The 19,697-nt window shown below is 38.2% G+C and overlaps 1 protein-coding gene across 2 annotated transcripts in view; it reads right to left on the reverse strand.

Annotated features, from left to right (window-relative positions):
- Nucleotides 1–16,608, reverse strand: part of PAXBP1 (PAX3 and PAX7 binding protein 1) — a 32,874-nt gene extending 16,266 nt beyond the window's left edge. The window contains exons 1-8 of one of the 2 annotated variants that reach the window (XM_059921454.1): nt 16,085–16,607; nt 14,512–14,640; nt 9,794–9,970; nt 8,029–8,250; nt 7,399–7,502; nt 6,270–6,487; nt 5,572–5,761; nt 1,864–1,987 (exon numbers count right to left, since the gene is read on the reverse strand). In XM_059921454.1, coding sequence (XP_059777437.1) covers nt 1,864–1,987; nt 5,572–5,761; nt 6,270–6,487; nt 7,399–7,502; nt 8,029–8,250; nt 9,794–9,970; nt 14,512–14,640; nt 16,085–16,427 — 1,507 coding nt within the window. In that variant the 5' untranslated portion in view covers nt 16,428–16,607. Of the gene's footprint in view, nt 1–1,863; nt 1,988–5,571; nt 5,762–6,269; nt 6,488–7,398; nt 7,503–8,028; nt 8,251–9,793; nt 9,971–14,511; nt 14,641–16,084 lie in introns of both variants that reach the window. The other variant, XM_059921455.1, reaches the window with a different exon arrangement.
- Between the last annotated feature and the right edge of the window lie 3,089 nt (nt 16,609–19,697).

Below are 19,697 nucleotides of genomic sequence, written 5' to 3' on the forward strand. Positions count from 1 at the left end.
TGAATTGGCTAAAAAGTCCTAAACTACAGAAATGATTCCTGCCTCTTTATAGAGCTACCCTTCATTAAAGAAATATTTTAAAGAAAATTCTCTACTATAATAAATACTTAAAATGTTATTATATTTACAGATTTTGTAAAATATATATTGAGGGAGATATAAGAGAGTACATGACTCAAGAGATAGCCTCCTTCATCTCCGTAAGAATTATATGCAGTAACTCTGATAAGTGTTTACAAATCTAAACAAATGAATTTCTGGCTGTATTTTTGTTTCTTTAAAAAAAAGATCAGAAAAAGAATTGATACTTCAGTACCCCATGCAATTTTTCTCAAATGTTTGGCAATTAATGAATACTCCCTCTAGGACAATACTTTTCACTTTCTCATTACCTTTCACTTCTTGCCAGCTATCAATCTAATTAACATCCATCATTCAATCCTTACTTCAAATTCCATATACGTAAATACCTCCAAATTATAAAGAACAGATTATAGGCAGGAAAAAGTATTTGATGAAATGCATAGCTCACCCAACCATTTAACTTAAAAGGAAATTACTTCTTGTCATAGGTATAATGATTACCTGTAATTTGCCCCAGAAATCTGGTTCTGTCTGGATCAAAAGTGATTTGGGCGGGATGCATTAGTTATTTAGGTGCCCAAAATGGCACTAATCCAATTTAAACGTGTATGGCAAAAACAGAAGGTCAAAGTCATTCATGTGGCTTACATCTGAGTCTGACTCATCTGACGGCTATGTTACCACCTCTTTATGATGCTCCAAAACCCATCCAGCACGCAGCAGAATGCTTTCTCAGGGATTCAATGTCTCTTTAATTTAGAGGACACACTATATGACAAAGCATGGTTTTCAGAAAGAATAACAGGGCCCTTTGCACTTGGAACACCTGGGGTGGTTGTTTAATATGCAGATTACTGGACACCATCCAAGACCTGGCAAGAATCTCTGGGGACAGGACCAAGAAATCCGCATTTTAAATTAATATCATGGGTAATTCTGATGTACACTTCCATTTAAGAACTGCTGACATCGGGCCCAAAGAGATGACAAAAGAAGCCACGAGAAATCCAACGTAGGAAAATTCCTATTACAGCACCCAAGAATATAGAGGGCAATGAAAAAGCGGAATTAAAATGTTTAAACTGTCTGGTTAAAGAATTTCAGCTCAACTATTTAATAAGATGTTTCCAATTAATTTTGGTTTTCCATAACACACATCATAATGAAAGGAATATAATTCAATTTCCAAATTTTTACACTACAATTTCAAGAAGTGTCAGCACCAAATGACTTACTAAAAAAAAAACCCACTATATGAGGCAAACTAGAAAATACAAAAAAATTTTAAATACAAAAAATTTTGCTTTATCTAAGGGGTGAAGCTCAAAACTCCCCTAATCTTGGAGTTGTATCATTTGTTATGTAATAAAGCCCCCTCTCCCATACAAAATTTCCCAGCCCCTAACTCAAAACCTTTGTTGTGATCAACAACAGCATTTGTATTGGTGTTAAAATGGGGGGAAAATCAATTAAGGCCAAATAGATATGGTTTTAAGATAAAATACTGATTATGTCTTTACTATAAAGAATGAAAGAATATGCCCAAAGAAGAATAAGATCGATAGAATATTATTAGTACATGATTTGAGTTCCTTTGCAAAGCTATATTTTCTTAAACACAATCCAAAGCACATGCTAATTTTAGATCTACCTGACACAAGAGCAAGGAAATTTGTTTCTTTAAAAAAAAAATGCTCTGAGACGTCTAATTTTCAATTAGGATGCACTAAGTAAACAAGGTTGTTTAATGAATAATAAAAACCTTCAAGATGGACTGACTTGAATGGCTTGAAAACTCCGAAGATTCATCTTTAATATCATCTTGTCGTCTTTGGACAAGGCGGGAAGCTCGCTGTTTGTACAGCTGATGTATTGCTGATTCAAGTTCATTAATCAGTGGCACCTGTAAAAATACAACACACTCCGTAACACCAAACTCCTCAGCTGCTTATATATTTGAGGGTTCCATATTATTTCCGGATTTCTGAAAAAGTACCCTCTGGACAGAATAATCATGAATTCTCAATGAAACACAAATAGTAATTCAGTTTTATGATTTCTGGGAAACACCACTTCTTCTTTTATTCCATATATGGAGCTATAATGTCCAGTGCCTAGTTATTGGAGCAAAAGTTTGGTTAGGTTAAACACTTTAACATTAGTAAAGAGAGCGAGTAAAGAATTGTCAGAAATTTCAGTGCTTCTTTTAGAATAAAGTACTTGAAAGTCCTTTTCAAAAGTCCATTTTTAACTTTCTAGCAGCATGATCTCCCTTGCCAATTTTTGTAGTTTAAAATAAACCATTATTGCTGTGTAATACCAAAAGATGCAATGGCATCTCTGTGGCTTTATTACACATTTAAAACGTGAACTGCATTCATTTACATTAATACAGTGAATAAAATTTCTAGCTATCACTAACCTGTCTAAAATCAATCTATCTAAAACTCAGAAAGTTCTTCTCTTCCTATCAAATGTTTAAATTTTTCCATATTTGTAAGTAAAATAATAAAATTCTTTGTATAAATTGTCAGTTTACAAAGTCAACAAATTTTTCCAGGTTAATAGCCACAGCTAAGCATTCACTTGGTTCATATGGAATACAAAAAGCTTACGGAATGAGACCTAACTTAAAAGGAAAAACCAGAAAACGTTCTCTTTATAAATACCTATGCTATAACCAAATGCTATGAAACTGTCACAAAACGCTAACAACCACTACACGTACCTGAGGAAACCAGAAATTCTAGTTTCCTGATGGTTAGTGCAAATGAAAAAACACATTATTGAGAGTTTGGGAACACTGGCACCAAGTGTTATAGCAGCGTCCTGAACTGAACAGACTGTAAATGGAAAATAGAAAAAGGCAGGTGGAATACAAAGATGTCTGTAATAAAAGCAATTTTACACACTTGCACGATCCCATTGCAAAAGCAGCAAATGTTCACAGAAAGGTCAAACTGATGGAGTTATTTTATTTTTTAATATGCCACACCATGGGCAACAATGTCCCCAAATCTGCACTGATTATCTTGGTGATATGAGCTGAGCCCACAGACTCTAAAATTAACTAGAATCGATTTTTAAAGCAATTACTGTCATATTATTGTGACTTACACTTACCTACCCCCTCATTTTTTCAAACTGTGCAGGACTAAAGACAAATGTACCTATGCATTCCTTTAGTCCTGGAGATTATTAACACTCCTCTACTGTAAGAGCTACACGCCTGAGGTTGCATCAGACAGAACCTTAATTATTCAATTTATAGTTAAAATTCCGATAACGTAATTTTCCTGTTTAGGTAATTAAAATGCCTTTTAACAAAGCCCAGAGAAAATTCTACTGAGAATAAAAGCCCTAAAACACATTTTCAGCTCTCATTCATGTTTCTTAACAATACTGATTTATCTCAAGAGTGCACAAGAGCGCACCATGACAATTTCTTTACCCTCTCCAAACTGGAAATTGTTATTGACTATCATTATTTCAAGGCCAAATTTAAGACAAAGAACACAAGAAGGAAGATGACTGCAGGAAAACAAAACAATGTAAAGTTAAAATAATCTGCAAAATAATTAAAAATCTAAGTTCAAAACCACTTAAACTTTTATAACAAAAGAGAAAAAAAACAAAAGAATGTTTATATTTTGATGGTCTTACCCTGAAACAATATTTTTATAGTATAACTGGAATGAATATTCAAATCTATCCAATTATTCCTCAGTATTTCCAAAATGACAACTTATGACATTATTAACTCAGCAGCAGACTCAATAAAATCAAATGCATATGAAAATGTCAAAATAAAATACTCATATTTAAAAGGGAATTATCTACTTCTCTTTTAATTAAAATGTAGTCACTATATAATAGATACAGTTTAAGATCTGCTCCATAAACATTTATCTAAGTGATTCTGTAAAAACGTATTAGCACAGTCTGAGGGATACCTCCCTAGGAACAGGGTAATCAAGGAGAGAGAAAGTACACTACTAAGTGTTTTTAAAATAGTAAGCAATTGAAAACTTTATGAACTAGATATTCTACTAGTCTCTTTAACTCAAGAATGGTACAATCTAGTTGATCATATTATTGTCAATATTTTTTAAGAGTTCAGTTTGCAATTACAAGCGTGTAAGTTTACTCAGTAAGTTCCAAAGCAAAGACCCAGATACTTCAAGAAAAAGCTCCATAGGGACAAATCTCACAAAGTATGGTTTAAGACAGAGATCCTTTCTCTAGTCACAAAAGGTTATTAGACCTGCTCCCAGCACCATGTCCCCTGGGCTCATAAGGGCTTTATTAGTAGGAAGGACACAACTGCCAGCTCCGACATTTATGTCCACTTCCCCTCTTGACTCTAGCCCCTCTGCAGAGTCAAACTTATGTTTCTTTCTCACCCCTGTACTTGTCACCCTAAGCCACAGATCTGCCACAAGGGATATCATAACTTAGAATGTAGCTGCTTCTCCACAAATCAGGTGATAAGGACAAGAACATGAATCCTTCAGAGAAGACTTGGTGGATCTGACCAGACTGGCTGGAACCATTAAGATCCATTTGGAAGACACAGTTTGGCACTGTTCTTTAGCCAGCCTTTGGCCTTAAGATACTGAAGTAATCAACGGAGATAATAAAAAGTTAAAATACTGTATGCTTACTGATTCTATGCTAACTCATATGGCCAAGAATAACAGAAAATGTGCCTTCTAATCCTGTATCAGTTGAAAGTTTATGGAGACAGGATATTCAAAAGCACCATGATTTTACTTTTTTTTAAAGAAAAGGCTGTGAAGTCCACAAATGCCTATAAACCAATGCATCAAACAATAACATTTATCTTCAAGAAAAATCAATTAAAAGGCTGTTTCAGAAAAGGACTCTGTGTGCAGCTAACAAAAAACGCAAACAAATGGTACAATAGGATGCAAATAATTGTGCCAGCTGACTGTCATACTAAAAAAAATGAACTTGGAAGAAATGAGACCTTAACAGAAATTATGGCCAATGAATGGTTTCTGAAATGGATAAAGCACAGGTTTATTTAGATGAAAACTATTAGCAGCAATGGCAATCAACTTTATCTAGGGTAAAAAAAAGCTAATAAAATATTGCAACTTTATATGCATATTTGGAATTACTTGTAGAAACAGTTTAAAGATAAGTTTAGATCTGAACCATAAAAAAGAAAATTTCATGAGTCCCTTATATTTTAATAATTCAGGACAGGCCAATAATCCACCATTAAATTAAGGCAGGATTTGCCAAAGTCTTATTTAAATATGCTTTGAATTATCTTTTTTTGTTTTCTACAAGGCACTAGATTACCCCAAGATAGAAGGCTGTTAATGAAGTGGAGAAAATGAAGCATGACTTTTCATCACTTCTAAAGTTGAATTCAGTGGATACTTTCTGAGAAATATAGAAATCTAGACCTCCTTAATTTTGCCTTATTCAAAGAGATTAATATTTTTGCATTCTTACCTTTTCACTGAAACACTCAAGCAAGTCTTGGACATACCCTCGCATTTCTTGCAAAAATTTATACCGTTCACCAATACCCCCAGAAGACCCTTCTAATCTTTCAATAGCCCTGGTGGAGTCCACTCGGCTTTGCAGATGTTTCTCATGCTGCTGTCGATTTGTTTTGTGCAGTTCTTTCATGGAGTCCAACCTTAAGAACAGAAAAGGATAAATATAACACATTTACATCTGGAAGTCTATGCTGTCAGGACTCTTGCAATATTTATAATAATGCATTTAGTTCCACTATTAGAATATAAAAATGCTTGGAGTGGATCTTTTCATCTGTACTGCTTTTTTCCTCAAAAAACGGCAGTTTACAGACTTCATATAAAGTTATTCGGTGGGCTAACCAAAATCTCACTGTTTTGTTTCTCCCCCCATATCTTGACTACACTTTTTCAGAGTCCAAGAGGTGCAAATTCAGAACTGTCTTCAACAAGATCATGGAGTGGTATTTTTAAAAACTTTTCGAGGCTTCCACAGAAGTAATCCAAGAAGGTAGCAGAACAAAGTATGAAGTCATCTTCTGTTTAGCTTTTGAAGATAGGCCAGTGAATCTTCTTTGCCGATATTCTGCATCTGCTACCCCAGACTACATGTTGCCTGAGGGAACGGAAAGCTAGAGGACAGGTCTTTAAGAAGTTGATCTGCCCTACCTGTCTTTAAGCTGTTTCTTTACCAAATCAATAGTAACGGGAGTCATCTCATTACTGGGAGTTTTGAAAGGGACTGTATTATCTGTTTTTTGAGATTTGGCATCGGATGATCCGTAGGCTGTGTAACTGTAAGGAATGCCATAGGATGAACCGTAAGGCATTGTCTGGTAAGTGTTCTGGTAGTACATGTTCACTTCAGTGGGCTGACTTGCTTGAACCTAGAAAAGAAATGGGATGTATATTAAAACTAGTAGCTGAAACTATGAAAAGAAAAATCTCATGCCTTTAGTGTTAAAACAAACAAACAAAAAAACCACTAACAATAAACATTATACTCATTTTCCAAATAGTATGTAATTAAAGTAAGTAATTGCAGAGCTCCTCAAAATCAGATAAAAGTAGGGCTGGATTCATTTCTAATTCTTATGGGATTACTGGATTCATTTCTAGTAACTTTCGGGAAAACAATAACAGAGAAGTTTAGAGTTAGAAGGGACATTAAATTGTGTCAAAACACTAGCAACCAAAAAAATTTTATGTGATATTTCCACTGTACTACTTACTTCTATAAAATAAACTGTTATAACTATTTAGGAAGATATTTTTCATATACAATAAGATTTTTGCATTACTGAGAAGTTCATCTTCTACAAAATAATTTTTAAAGTCGGAAAAAAATAAGCTCTATAGGAAAGAAACACCTTATCTATACAGTGGTTCCCAAACCTTAGGAGCAACAGAATCACCCAGAGGACTTGTTAAACAGATGGCAGGGCCCCATCCCCAGGGCTTCTCATGCACTAGGTCTCACTCAGGAGGGTGAGAATTTGCATTTCTAACAAGCTCCCATATGATGCTGCTGCTGCTGGCTGAAGGACCACTTTGAGAAACACTTACCTAGGAAACCAGAAAGTCTCCCATCATTTGGATGGTAAAAAGCAAAATTTAATATAGTTTCCTCTAACAGCTTACTGGATACATAACTTTATATAATTTTCCTCATTATGTTACTTGAATGAATGACAAAGGATCAATTCAATGTGCAGTATGTTTTTACTTCAACAAGATAGGCTAAAAATGTTTTTAATTTCTTTTTTTAATTTTTGAAGTTTAATTCTTTGGTTCTTACCTGAGGGATATTAATTCCTTTTCTTATCTGCTCCTGTTCCCATCGGCTGAGCTCTTCATCTTGTTCTCCAGTTACTAAAGCATCATCATCACTCCCCTCAATACCTACAGCCATAAGCAGCAAAGTAAATAATTCCAAAAAAACAGCGAGGGAAGAGATGCTACCCTGATATTTCACAAAAATCAAGCAAAACTATTGGCATTAACTCAATCGTACTAAAATTAAAACGTCTATTATGATCTCTCTCGCATTTGATACTTCTGCTTTTGCTTGTCTTAACACACAGCATACCTTAAGCAAAAGGCAGTATCAATGTAACGATTAAAACCTTAGATAGGTTTCCTAACCTCTGGAAACCTAATGCCTCCTAAGAATGAAGAGCCAATTACATATATTTATGTACGTTAGGTGCTTAGCACAATACTGGTCACACAGTGCTCAATAAACACTAGCTGCCAAAATCATGCTACACTTTTCAAAAAATTCCAATAAGACACTTACACCCAAGCAAGAACAGTTCTCTAACATTAAACACAGTTAAATAAGTATAGGTACTTTTTATTTGATTGTGGTATCAAATTATATTTAATCGCAATGAAACTGGCTCACTGTCCCATTAAATCAAGTTACCTATTTCCTCTGCGATTTTCTGTCTTTGTGATTTTTCTTTCACAGAAAAGACTATACGGCGTTTCTCATCATCATCTTCATCATCACTGGCATCATTCTCATCTTCTCTAACAAGGCGGCCTTTACCAGGCTCACTATCATGAGGAGTGAAATCTCCCAATTCCCGGGCCATCTGACGCTTTTTCCTTGCAGCATGTATAAAAGCTGCATCTGGAATTTCTCCTGGAAGCAAATGCAATATTAGGGAATAAAGTTTCTATTTTCTTGAAAATATGAAAGATAAGTGAATCTCGTCAAGACAACCTTGTCACGGTAATGTTCTAATGTTATCTGCTGGCATCCCCGCCCCCCTTCCCAAACTGTGCCTGCAAAACAACTGATTTATTTTCAATTTAGTTTAAATGAAAGTAAAAGTCGCTAGGGAAACTAAAAAATATGTATAATGGCAATATGTACAGGAAGGGGGGGAAGGGAAAATCCACCAAAGCAGTTTTATTTTAATGGTATATTTTTTCATTTTTAAGAAATAAACAAAAGCAATAAAATCACAATTATTACTAAACCAGAAAACAAAAACAAAAAAGGGATCTACAATCTTACAACCTTAAAAAACACTATGAGATTTATAGTATACTTCTCTTGCAAATAGTTTTCAGTTGACGTGTAAGCACACTGAATATATAATTCTGTATCTAATTTTTTCTTCATATTAAAACATAAGCTTTTCCCCATGTTGTTTTGCATAAACATAATTTTTAGTGGTTTACAACATTCACTCAATAAAGCATAATCTACTACATAATCAAATTAATTGACATTTTCACCTACAGTAAAAATTAATGCCTTGCTACTTTTCTAATTGTTGTTTAAATAGCTATGTAATATCCCATCGTGTAAATGCACCTTAACTTACTAAGCCATTTCTCTCCTGCTAGACATTTTCTAAATGTTGCTCATTACAAATAACGTTGCAATAAAAACATTATTTCCTTGGATAAACTTCTAGCTATGGAATTACAGGGTCAAAGACTAAGAACTTTTGAAATCTACTGATTCATATTGTCCAACTGCTTCCCATAAAGACTGTACCAATTAGAATGCTACTAGATCTATGTACATAACTTTTCACAACTTTACAAACCCAGAGTAAGCATTTTTATTTTTTTTAAATTTATTATTATTATTTTTTGGCCACCCTGAGCAGCCTGTGGGATCTTAGTTCCCTGACCAGGGATTGAACCGCGGCCCACAGTAGTGAAAGCGCTAGGGAATTCCCATTGAGTAAGTATTTTTAGATTTTATAATGAGTTAAATGGTTTCTCTTCATAATTTAAATTTGGCTACTAAGCATTTATTTATTCAAAAGCTGATTAGCCAGTGAATAGATCTACAAATAATTTCCATAAAAAAGTTAAAGAAAAAAAAAAGTGTGAATATAAAACTAGCAGCAATTTTGCTTTTGGTAGCAGTTCTTAAAAAAGTTAAAATCTTAATCTGAAATACATAAAAAAAGGCCTTTAGTACCACTTACTTGAAGCCCTACGTTTGCTTTCATAATAAAACTGCCTGTCTGAGAATGAACTTGGAAAGTTGGGAAGTTTCTAGTTTTCTTACTTTCTGTATTTGCAAAACGAAACAACCTGGCTTCAAACAGGGATGTCATAAGAAACACCACTTAGCTAACTCCTTCCTTAACGACCATCTTTACAGACGGCTCATTCTTGAGGGCTTACTTCAGTTCTAAGGAGAATTTGCAAGTACACACCTGGACGGAGAACATTCAAAGAAGATAAAGCATTTGAAAAGGCTCCGGCAGCCTTTGGCTTTTCTTCCTCCTTCTCGCTTTCCATATCCATTTCATCTTCCCCGTGTTCACTGATGATAACTCCATCTTCTTGACTGGTGTCCTTAACATGACCTGTTTTGTCCAAAGGAGGTTCGTCTAATTTTTGAAAAAAGTAATAAAACAAGATCCATAAATTAAGGAGTCACTTCTAATGCAATTATGGGCTCAATTCATAAAAGCTTGAACTATTTTAATTGTTTATAAAAAACTAAAACCACTGATGTGTGAAAATGAATAATCACAATAAACACAACTGGGAGGTAACAACAATACAGGGGACGCAGGGATGCATGAGGCCCTGCCCAATCGCTATCTTTAATTTTATCAAAATTTTACTAGTTTATCAAAACAGTTTCTCCCTCTAAACTCTCATAGGTAACTGTTCAAACCTCTTGGAAGCATTATTTCACTTTACATGTCAGTGTTTCGTTAAACTCTAAGCCCATTTGAGGCAGCTTTCTATCAAGAACAAAGATTATAGACCAGATATACCTCTCTGTAATGAACACTTTATGCAACATCGTCTTAGTTCACAGCCATTTGTCACCCATCATCTGAGGGGTTGAGACCCAGAAGTCACATTTACACTGTGTAAGCCCCTGACCCCATTGCCATTACTGAACGTTTAAGAGTGGATGTGTGACTAAACTTGATTTTTCTGGCAATCTGGAATCGGGACACAGAGACAAGTCAGAGACTAGGTGGCACTAAAAACCACATGCAAACTAGGAAGGGAGTTGTGGAGTAGCCGTACTTGGCCACGTGGACAGAGAAGAGAGCTCTCTAGTTCTCAGGCCATTCCCGAGGCCAGTTTCAAGACTACTTTCCTGCCACAGGGTTCCAGGAGGCACCACTGTTACAGTGGTTTACTTTGCACCAAACGGTTTACTTTACTTACAACTAAATAGTCCTATTACACCTTCCATCCCAGGCAAAACTCAGAAAATCAGTGTTTTCACCTTGAAGCACTGAACCTGGCAATGCACACAAGAGGCACCATGAATATAATGGAAGAGTAAAACAAAAGTTCATTCTAAATATGAAAAGTAAACTTCTGTTGTTTCCCTAGCATGTTCCCCTCCCTCCCCAAAACTGCTTCAAAAGTTCTTAATTCTTCTCAAACCATATTCTACTTCCCTAAAGAAGAGTGCTGGGGATAATGACTCCCCACCCCCCCAGCTTTACTGAGAAGATTTAGGTCATTCTGCTTTAAGCCTCTTTAATTTTTTAAATTTACCATCCTACCTCGTTAGCCACAGACTCCCTCTGAAGTGACTTCTGAGGCTGTGAGATTTTAAAACTCAGTTTAATCAGATATATAAAGATAGATGTAGTCAAGAACTACCCATTTCCTTCTGCTCTCAATCTACACTACATCAATGGCTTTTTATACACAAAACAGAACTACAAGAAGGTTTACTAGATCAGATATGCCCAGATAAAGATTTCTGCAGACTTCAAAAGATTCAGTGTTTCAATAAGTTGTTAAGTATTTGCTTGTGATTGAGCAAATACAAGTCCAAAACATGGTTGACAGGTGAATTTTTGTTACTTGGTCATATATTATCCTTCCAGACAGCTTTATAAAAAGAGATGCTAAATAACCTTTTCTAGGCTCCTCTTGTGCCTCAACTTCTTTGACTACTACTTTAAGAAACTTGCTGTCACAAATATTCTACTTTGAATGTTTTTTTTTTTAGATTTGCCGCTATTTTATTTATAAGTATACATTTAACACAAGGAAATAAACACTGATATATGGAAGTCTAGTTAATAGTAGTGTAACTATGTATCATTTGGATGATTACATGATTTTAAACAACAAACTACACTGAAAAATTAATGCGATAAAATTCTTGGTCATAATATTATTAAGAATATATAAACTGAAATTATGATTGCTCCAAATTTGAAAATGGAAGTGAACTCATTTGGACAGAGTCGGAGTTTAACATAATCTGAAAGGAGGAGGTGGGGGTCAGGCTCTCCCTCTCCTCTCTTCTGTCTACAAAGACACACAGGCTTCTCTTTAGCAAAGGAACTTCTGCTTGATCCCAATTGTTTCTCTACTGTCCTTTCCTTCTCTCTCTGCCAAACTTCCCAAAGCAGCAGTGCAGACCTGCTACCCCCCGCTTCCTCACCAATTTGCGTGCCTCAACCCTGGCGAACAGCCTTTGATCCCTCCCATTCCAAGCTCACCAACTAACCCAAAGGCTGCAGCCACAGCTAATTCATACAGTATCACTGAGCAATTTAGTAAAAGATGTTCCTTCCTCCAAACAGGCACAGAGCTTGGCAAGTAAACTAGTCTCTTTTGCCAGATGCCCTCCTCCGGAAAAAACCACAGCAACCCTGTCAATAGCCCTTCCTCAGCCCTTACTTTTCCTGACCCTTCTGATACTATTTCACACAACTGACAATCATCATCTTGAAACTTTCCTATCTTTTCTCCTTTGGACTTTATGATTCTTTTTACCTCTTCAGTAAACCCTCTTCTCTATGTGTATGCTTATTACAGGTAGAAGTCTTTGGTCCTCAGGAATTTTTCCTTTATGCTACTCCCTCATCAATTCCATTTACTCTTGGTTTTAATTATCACCTCAATGAGCACCATATCTAAATCTACATCTCCAACTCTTCACTGGCCATTTCCACTCAAATTCAAGTTTAAAGGTAAACTCATTATTTTAGGAATATCACAAAAGTAGATTGATACTACCCTTGTTTTCAAGTTAATGCACCTCTGCCTGTCTAAGGAGGGCTGGGGTAGGAAAAGTCTGGGATTGTGATTTGATGAATGAAAAGAGCTACAGAGCACCATCACTTCAGGGATGACGACCTATGTAACACAGAGGCTCCACCTTTGGGGAGGACATTAATTGAGTTATTGGGTGAGTAGGAAATCCGTTATATGAAAGTAGAAGATAGAAGAGGTCACAGAAGGTGGCTTCAAAAACCTTGTACTTGCTTCAATTTCTTAACCCAACAGTAAATGGTCCTTTCTCAGTTCTCACTTTTCCTGACCTTCCTTGTTCGATTTCATCGTACACAGTTGGTTCTCAAGAGATCTGGAAAAAATGAAGCAGCTTCCTAGAGTCCAAAATAATCAGTTCCCCTAAAAACCCTCCTCCTCCCACCTGCATTCCCTATTTCTGTATATCATACATAATTATTCTCTCAGTCACCTGGCACAAAAGCTCAAATCTGACTATTTCTTTTAAATCCAATAGCTGACTCATACATTAGGTCTACCAATTCTTCCCTTGCAATACTTCTCAAATAATCTTTTTCTATTTCTTTTCCCACACCCACAGCAAACATTGTTAACTCATCCACAGTTTCCCACCGAGTCAGGAAAAGCCTCAGTCTTGCTCAACTGAGACCTTTTTAAACCCACTATTAATGGATCAAGGCTGGCCCTTGTATTTAAACTGCTTTAGGCCTCCAATCTCTCCCTGTGCCAATCCATGCTGCATGCTAATACCAGGTTAAGATTTCAAAAGGCATTCATCATGTTGGCATCTTGCAGGCCACTGAAACAGCTACCCTAAATCCCTTACTAGATACTAAACATCCTTCACAGTCTGTCAGCAAGGTACCTTTCACCCTAAACCTCCGCTTCCTCACAAATCGTCTACTTTGGCCTATCAGGCATACTTGCTCTTTTCGAAAACAGCCTAGGCCACATTAATCTTTAATATCCCCATACCTCCCTTAGCCTTTGGTATTTAAATTATCAAAAAGCTGGCTTCAAATTCCACTTTATCTATGAAGCATTCCTTCACCCACCTCTAAAAAAAAATGTAGTTAACCTTCATCGGACACTTTGCCAAATACTGGGTCCAGTTATACATTTAAGTGATGCTGTCTCCAAAATAAGATTGCAAATTTGAGATATAAGGACATACTTTTCCACATTAAGCCTATAGTGGAGAACTGGGAAATAATAATTCTATCTTTAATTCCATAAAATAAAAAGATTTCCCTAAAGCACTTGCATGAGAATAACTCATATTAGCATATTATAATGGAACCACTTTCCTAAGGACAAATAACTGCTTAAAAATTTTAACTTAGATTGTGAGAGGACATGAGAGATGTCTGTACAATGCAGGCAGGGGCCACACACTGAGGAGTCTTCATCTGTGTAGCGGACAAGGCTGCTGAATGGGAGTATTATCAACATTAGACTTAGGGCATTCCTAAAAGTTCTCTAAGAATTAAACTAACTGTGTAAATAACACCAAAGGAATCAAAAACTTGTCTCTGCAAAATACAAGTACGGGAATTTGCACAGTACTCCTTCAAATAGGAATAAACCTGTATCTCAGGTTTAAGTCGGAAACCTCCCTTCTCTGTTCAACAGCAATTGGAAAACTAGTAGGAAAACTGGGAGACAATTTAGTCACTGCAGCAGAAACATTCCAGTGGCAATGGTTCTGTCTTTTTAAAAAATGCATTTACAATGCAACTGTGTTATAATTAAACAAAAGAACTGTATCGGTACTCAATTTGTACCCTTGACAACGACAAAGTCAACTGAACAAGTTCACTATATATACCAAATCCATTCAATCCCTGTGAGAAAAGAGTTTCATTTTGTCATTTCAAAAGAATCGTATTCGTTTGGTACTTACTGTCAGCTGATGAGTTGATTTCTGTCTTGATCTTCGATTTTTCAAGATCTTCTTTATATTCTTTCTTAAGCAATTTTACTATCTTTTTGCTATAACTTGATTTCTTCACTTTGAAAACTTCTTCATTTTCTTAAGAAAAGAAATTAAACCAAGTCTGTAGTAACCATTTTCAGACAGTATTTTCCATTCTAACTTTCAAATTCTTCCAAATATATACTCATACACGCCAAATCATTACATAACTTGAAATTATTTCAAATCTGTAATAGGTTCTCAAAAACTGAGTCAACTTCATAAATTAATCTGGAATAAGGCCAATTTGAGACTTTTTAAAAGGCAAAACCCATGTAACTGCAAAAAATTTTCCTGTGTCCTACTGTCTTCCTTGAATCATCTATTTCAGGAGTAAAAAAAAAGTCATTGAAAAAGCACCTGATTATCATATTATTAAGGTATCTGAAACAAAATACCCAAAATCAAAAGGTGCTAGTTTACAGAGCTGTCAAATCTGAGTAACTCTATATCCATCACAAACTGACATACTGTTATTTCAAGACTAAGCTGAGAGCTAATCACTTTTCAAAAATAAGTTTTGATGACGTATCCATCATCCTTGATTTGAAAACTTTAAAAGTCAAACGCAAACACTTTACCAAGTTGTCCCTGTATCATTAAAAACAAAAATGTGGCTGTACTCCTCTCAAACGTAAGATAAAAAACAACAGGAAAGCCAAAGAGAAACTGCCTATTACTGGAAACAAGAAAGCATCCCGCGTCGAGATGCCTCATAACATGGACTTAATTGGGTTATATAAACACACACTCAACAATTCGGGAGGTAAAATGGTTTAAGATTTAAGGCTCATTTACGATCAGAAATCTAAATCCACTGCAGCCTGGCCCCTCACACCAGACTGGATAAACTGCCCTGAAATACCATTACATTGTCTCTCTTCATTGTCCAAATGTCAATGCGAGGAAGGCCGCACATCTGTACCCCTGTTTACTTTTATGGGTAAACTGAGGCTCCGCGATCGCAAGGGACTGGCCCAAGGTGACTCAGAACCAGAGCTTCAACTCCGGGCGTCTGTTCCCAGACCGAGTACTCCTCCTTACACACCCGGCCTTCCTGGTCAAGGATGTCTAACCAGGACGAGGATGGCAAAAGGCGTGGGCACGGTGACCTACAGAGGGCTCAGAGAACGTGCCAAGAGCAGTCTGGGGACCTGACTCGAGTTCTCCCTAAAACACACCCGCCAGTTAAAAGAGGCAGGACAGGGAACACTGAATTTTCACTTGAAAAACTCAGAATGACTGATCTGAGATCCAGGAATAGAAGATGCACGGGAGGACGATGAAGAGGAGGCGGTAGTTAAGAAAAGGCTGGTGGCGGCGCGGGAACACGTCCCCAGCCAGAGCAGAAGGCCGGAGGCGGGGACAGTGTGCAGCGGGTCGGGCGGGAAGGGGCTCCGTTCCCGGGGGCTGAGGCTGGGAGTCCAGGGAATGCGGGGACTCGAGGTGGATGCGCGGGGTAGGAATGTCGGGATCTGGGAGGTCGAAGCGCGGCGGTTACCTTCGTCCTCATCCTGGAAGCTGAGCAGGCTGGCCCGGGGCACCTCTTTGTTCTCTCGTGGCCTCTTGCGCGGCTTCAGCCCGTTACCGGGCTCCGCGCCTCCCGGGAAGCAGCCCCCGGCTTCAATCCCGGGGCCCGAGGTCAGCGCGGCAGGAGGCGGCAGCCCCGGGCCCAGCAGCGACTCCCCCCCGGGGGCCCTGTCGCCGCCGCCGGGGCCCGGCTCTTCGCCGGTGCCCGGCGGCGGCAGCAACGGCGGCGGCTCCTGCTCCTCATCGCGCTCTCGCTCCTCCTCCTCCGAGTCATTCCGCTTACGCACGTTCACTCGCCGGGCCTTTCGGAACATTCCCGCGGCCCGCACGTCGGTCTCACACCGGCTCTCCCACGGCGGCCCCTGCAGCGCAGAACTGGCGAAGGCGCACGCGCGCTCCCCCAAGCTTCAGCCGCGTCGCGTCTTCCCTCCAGCGACAGCGCACCCCCTGAGCCCTCTTGCGCTCACGCTCTCAGTACTTGGAGAGAACTCCGCGCCTCTCGCGAGAACGTCAGCTGTTTGCACTGTCCTCTGTCGGCGTGGAGGACTATCGGCATGGAACTCTGGGACTCCGGTGCTATCCGACGGGTCACAAAGAGGATCATAGAGATGAGAGGACAGAGTAAACCCTGCCGTCCCTCAGCCCAGGGAGCTGCAGTGCGCCTTCCGCACTTACGTAGTCACGCGAGGAAACCTCCCGCCAAGCGCTGGGAGGGGCAAATAGAGAAGGAGGAGGAGGGGAAGGAGGAGGGGAAGGAGGAGGGGAAGGAGGAGGGGAGGGAGGAGGGGAGGGAGGAGGGGAGGGAGGAGGGGAGGGAGGAGGGGAGGGAGGAGGAGAGGAGGGGGGAGGGGAGGGGGAGGGAGGGAGGGAGGAGGGGAGGGAGGAGGGGAGGAGCCAGAAGGGGAAGCCAGGTTTGGCGAGGGAAAGTGCAATCCGGAGGGTGAGATGTTACTCTCGAGACTGAATTGAGGTGTGGTATGATAATTATGACTAATTCTACTGAGTAATACTTCGTATGTCTACAGCTTTATGGCTACCGAGCACTTTCAAAAACACTGAATCTCATTTAGGATGAAATGTTCCTTGGCCTGATATTTTAGCCACCTTCCCTCTGTTACAACGAAAGCAAAAGTGTTTTTGGTGTTTTCGAAAGAATGCCAGGTTTGCTAGCAGTTCCGAAACCTGGCTGATTTCAGAAACAAACGGAAGGAAAAATCGACTTGAGGGTTGGAGATGGTTGTGACACATTTCAGACTTGTGTCACAGAGTAACAATCTTAACTGCCAAGGGCGGAACCGGGTATTTGACTTTGAAGTGGAACTCACCTGCTTTCTCATTGTGCCACCAAACGTAGGGCCTTTTCCTTCACCTGTGTGCATATATGCGAATTTTCTTGTCTCAAAATTCAAAAGGTAACAAGGGGCATTCATTCATATAGTGAAAAAAAGCCACCCATCCTTAGAAGCCTTCCAGTTTGCCGGCAATGTTAAAAGTTTCTTATGATCCTCCAGAGATATTCTATGAACATAAAAGCAAAGATGTATATTTTATGAATTACCCTTTTTACACAATGTGCAAACAGTGCATTTTTAGTCTAACATAAATTGGAGATCAGTTCATATCTGTTCTTAAAACGTTGTCTCTTCTAATACCCACCTGCATAGTGATCCATTGTTAGATTGTACCATAATCTATTTAACCAGTCCCATTAAAAAATTGGTATTAATGTTATTTCCAGTCTTGCTGTAATAATCAATGCTGCAATGAGAAGCTTCGAAAAATGGTCACTAGTAGGATGAACTAGTAGTGGAATTGCTAGATCCAAAGGTGTGCGTTTGTAATTTGGCTAATTCTAAGTTGTTCTTTATAGCAGCTGTGCCAGTCTGTACTCCTACCAAAGTGCCTACTTGCCTACACCATCCTGTCAAAATTTCACTTGAGATTTAAGTTCCAAGTTGAAAAAGATCCCAAGCTCAAGAATTTCTATGTCATACACATCTGCCTCTGGTTTTCTTTGATTGGATTTGAGATCTGCCCACCCCATGACTCACTTTTGGAAACTGGCAAGATGATCTAGGCTGAGAGCGTCCTCTGTAACATTTTCTTCCAGTTGATAGGGAAAGTTAATAACATCTAGCTTCCATTCTACTCAAATTACTCTAAGTTCTTATATTCTGGCTATTCAGCATTGATTTAAGTTCTGATTCCAACAGTGTTTCGTTGGTGAAATTGAACTCCAATTCCTATCACAAAAGATTCAAATTGTGCCTGGTCAGCCTCTAGACACCAACTCCAGAGCCAAGAGACAGATTTGCAGTAACTTGATTAGGGTAGAGGTAACAAAGACTAGGTCCAGAGGACTTAAGGACTATTTAATATTTTGGCCTAAAACCTCAAAAAGATCTTCCACTGTACAAGTGGTGATTGAATATGGGTAGAGAGGAGAACGCTGGTCGTTTTAAAGCAAGCTAACAAATTAAAAGACAACATGTATTTATAACTTTGACAATCTACCTATTCAGGTAATTGAAGGGCAAAGTTAAACTGTTAGAAGTTACCTTGCTGCCAAAGCAAGCCAAAGGTCCTTCTAGAGGTTATAGACCCTGTGGAAATTATATTCCTGAAACTGAGTAGCTGCTTTAATTGCCTGTCATCCAGTATATTACCTGAAACTAATTATTTTATAAAATGCTCTGTGCTCTGAGTATTAAACTGACTAATTTGTTTATTGAATACAGTATGTCATCACTATGTTTTTTTTTTTTTGGCCATGCTGCATGGCACGTGGGATCTTAGTTCCTGCACCAGGGATCGAACCCGAGGCCCCTGCGCTGGAAGCTCGGAGTCTTAACCACTGGACCTCTAGGGAAGTCCCAAGTGTGTCATCACTATTTAATGTTGGAGTGCTTTTAGTATCTGGGAAGACAAAGACTGCTTCCTTAGAACTCTTACATCCATCATTTTGTTTGAATCATCAGTTAGTTCAGTGCTTTTTTAAAGTTATCTTTCCAAGCAATAATTCTGATCAGTTGGTGTGTTTTTTTCCACCAAATTATGACTTTACATGGATTAACTGGCCCATAAATTCAGACAAAAAAGGCAAACCACTTTTGTTTTATTTGCCGACTCAGACTCTGTAGTCTGGAACGATAGTTACCAAATTCAGGTCTATGAACCTGTGAAGTTTTCCCTAGGCAGCTGCCAGATGAGAAGAGTAAGAACAGTCTGTTCATGTAGAGTAGCCAGATGTCCTTTCTTGGGGGGAAAAAATGGTCCTTTATTCAGAGATTGTCTTTCTCTTTCCATGTTAAGATACTGAAATCTCTTTCCTTATATGAAATAATGATGATAGTATATGGTAGTGTGTTTGTTTTTATACCCTTATTTGGCAAACTAAAAAGTAGTGAAAGCTATGAGTCCTCCCAAATTGTTTATTTTATCTAAAAATTTTATTTGGCAGGCAAATAAATAGTCTAAATAATAGTCTAATCTAATAGTCTATGAATCCCTGATCTACAAAGTTTTCTTTTCTTCCTAAAACTATAACTCAATAATTCTGTTCTGGAAAAAAAAAAAAAGCTGAA

The sequence above is a fragment of the Balaenoptera ricei genome, chromosome 4 (genome assembly GCF_028023285.1).
Source record: "Balaenoptera ricei isolate mBalRic1 chromosome 4, mBalRic1.hap2, whole genome shotgun sequence".
Classification (NCBI taxonomy): Eukaryota; Metazoa; Chordata; class Mammalia; order Artiodactyla; family Balaenopteridae; genus Balaenoptera; species Balaenoptera ricei.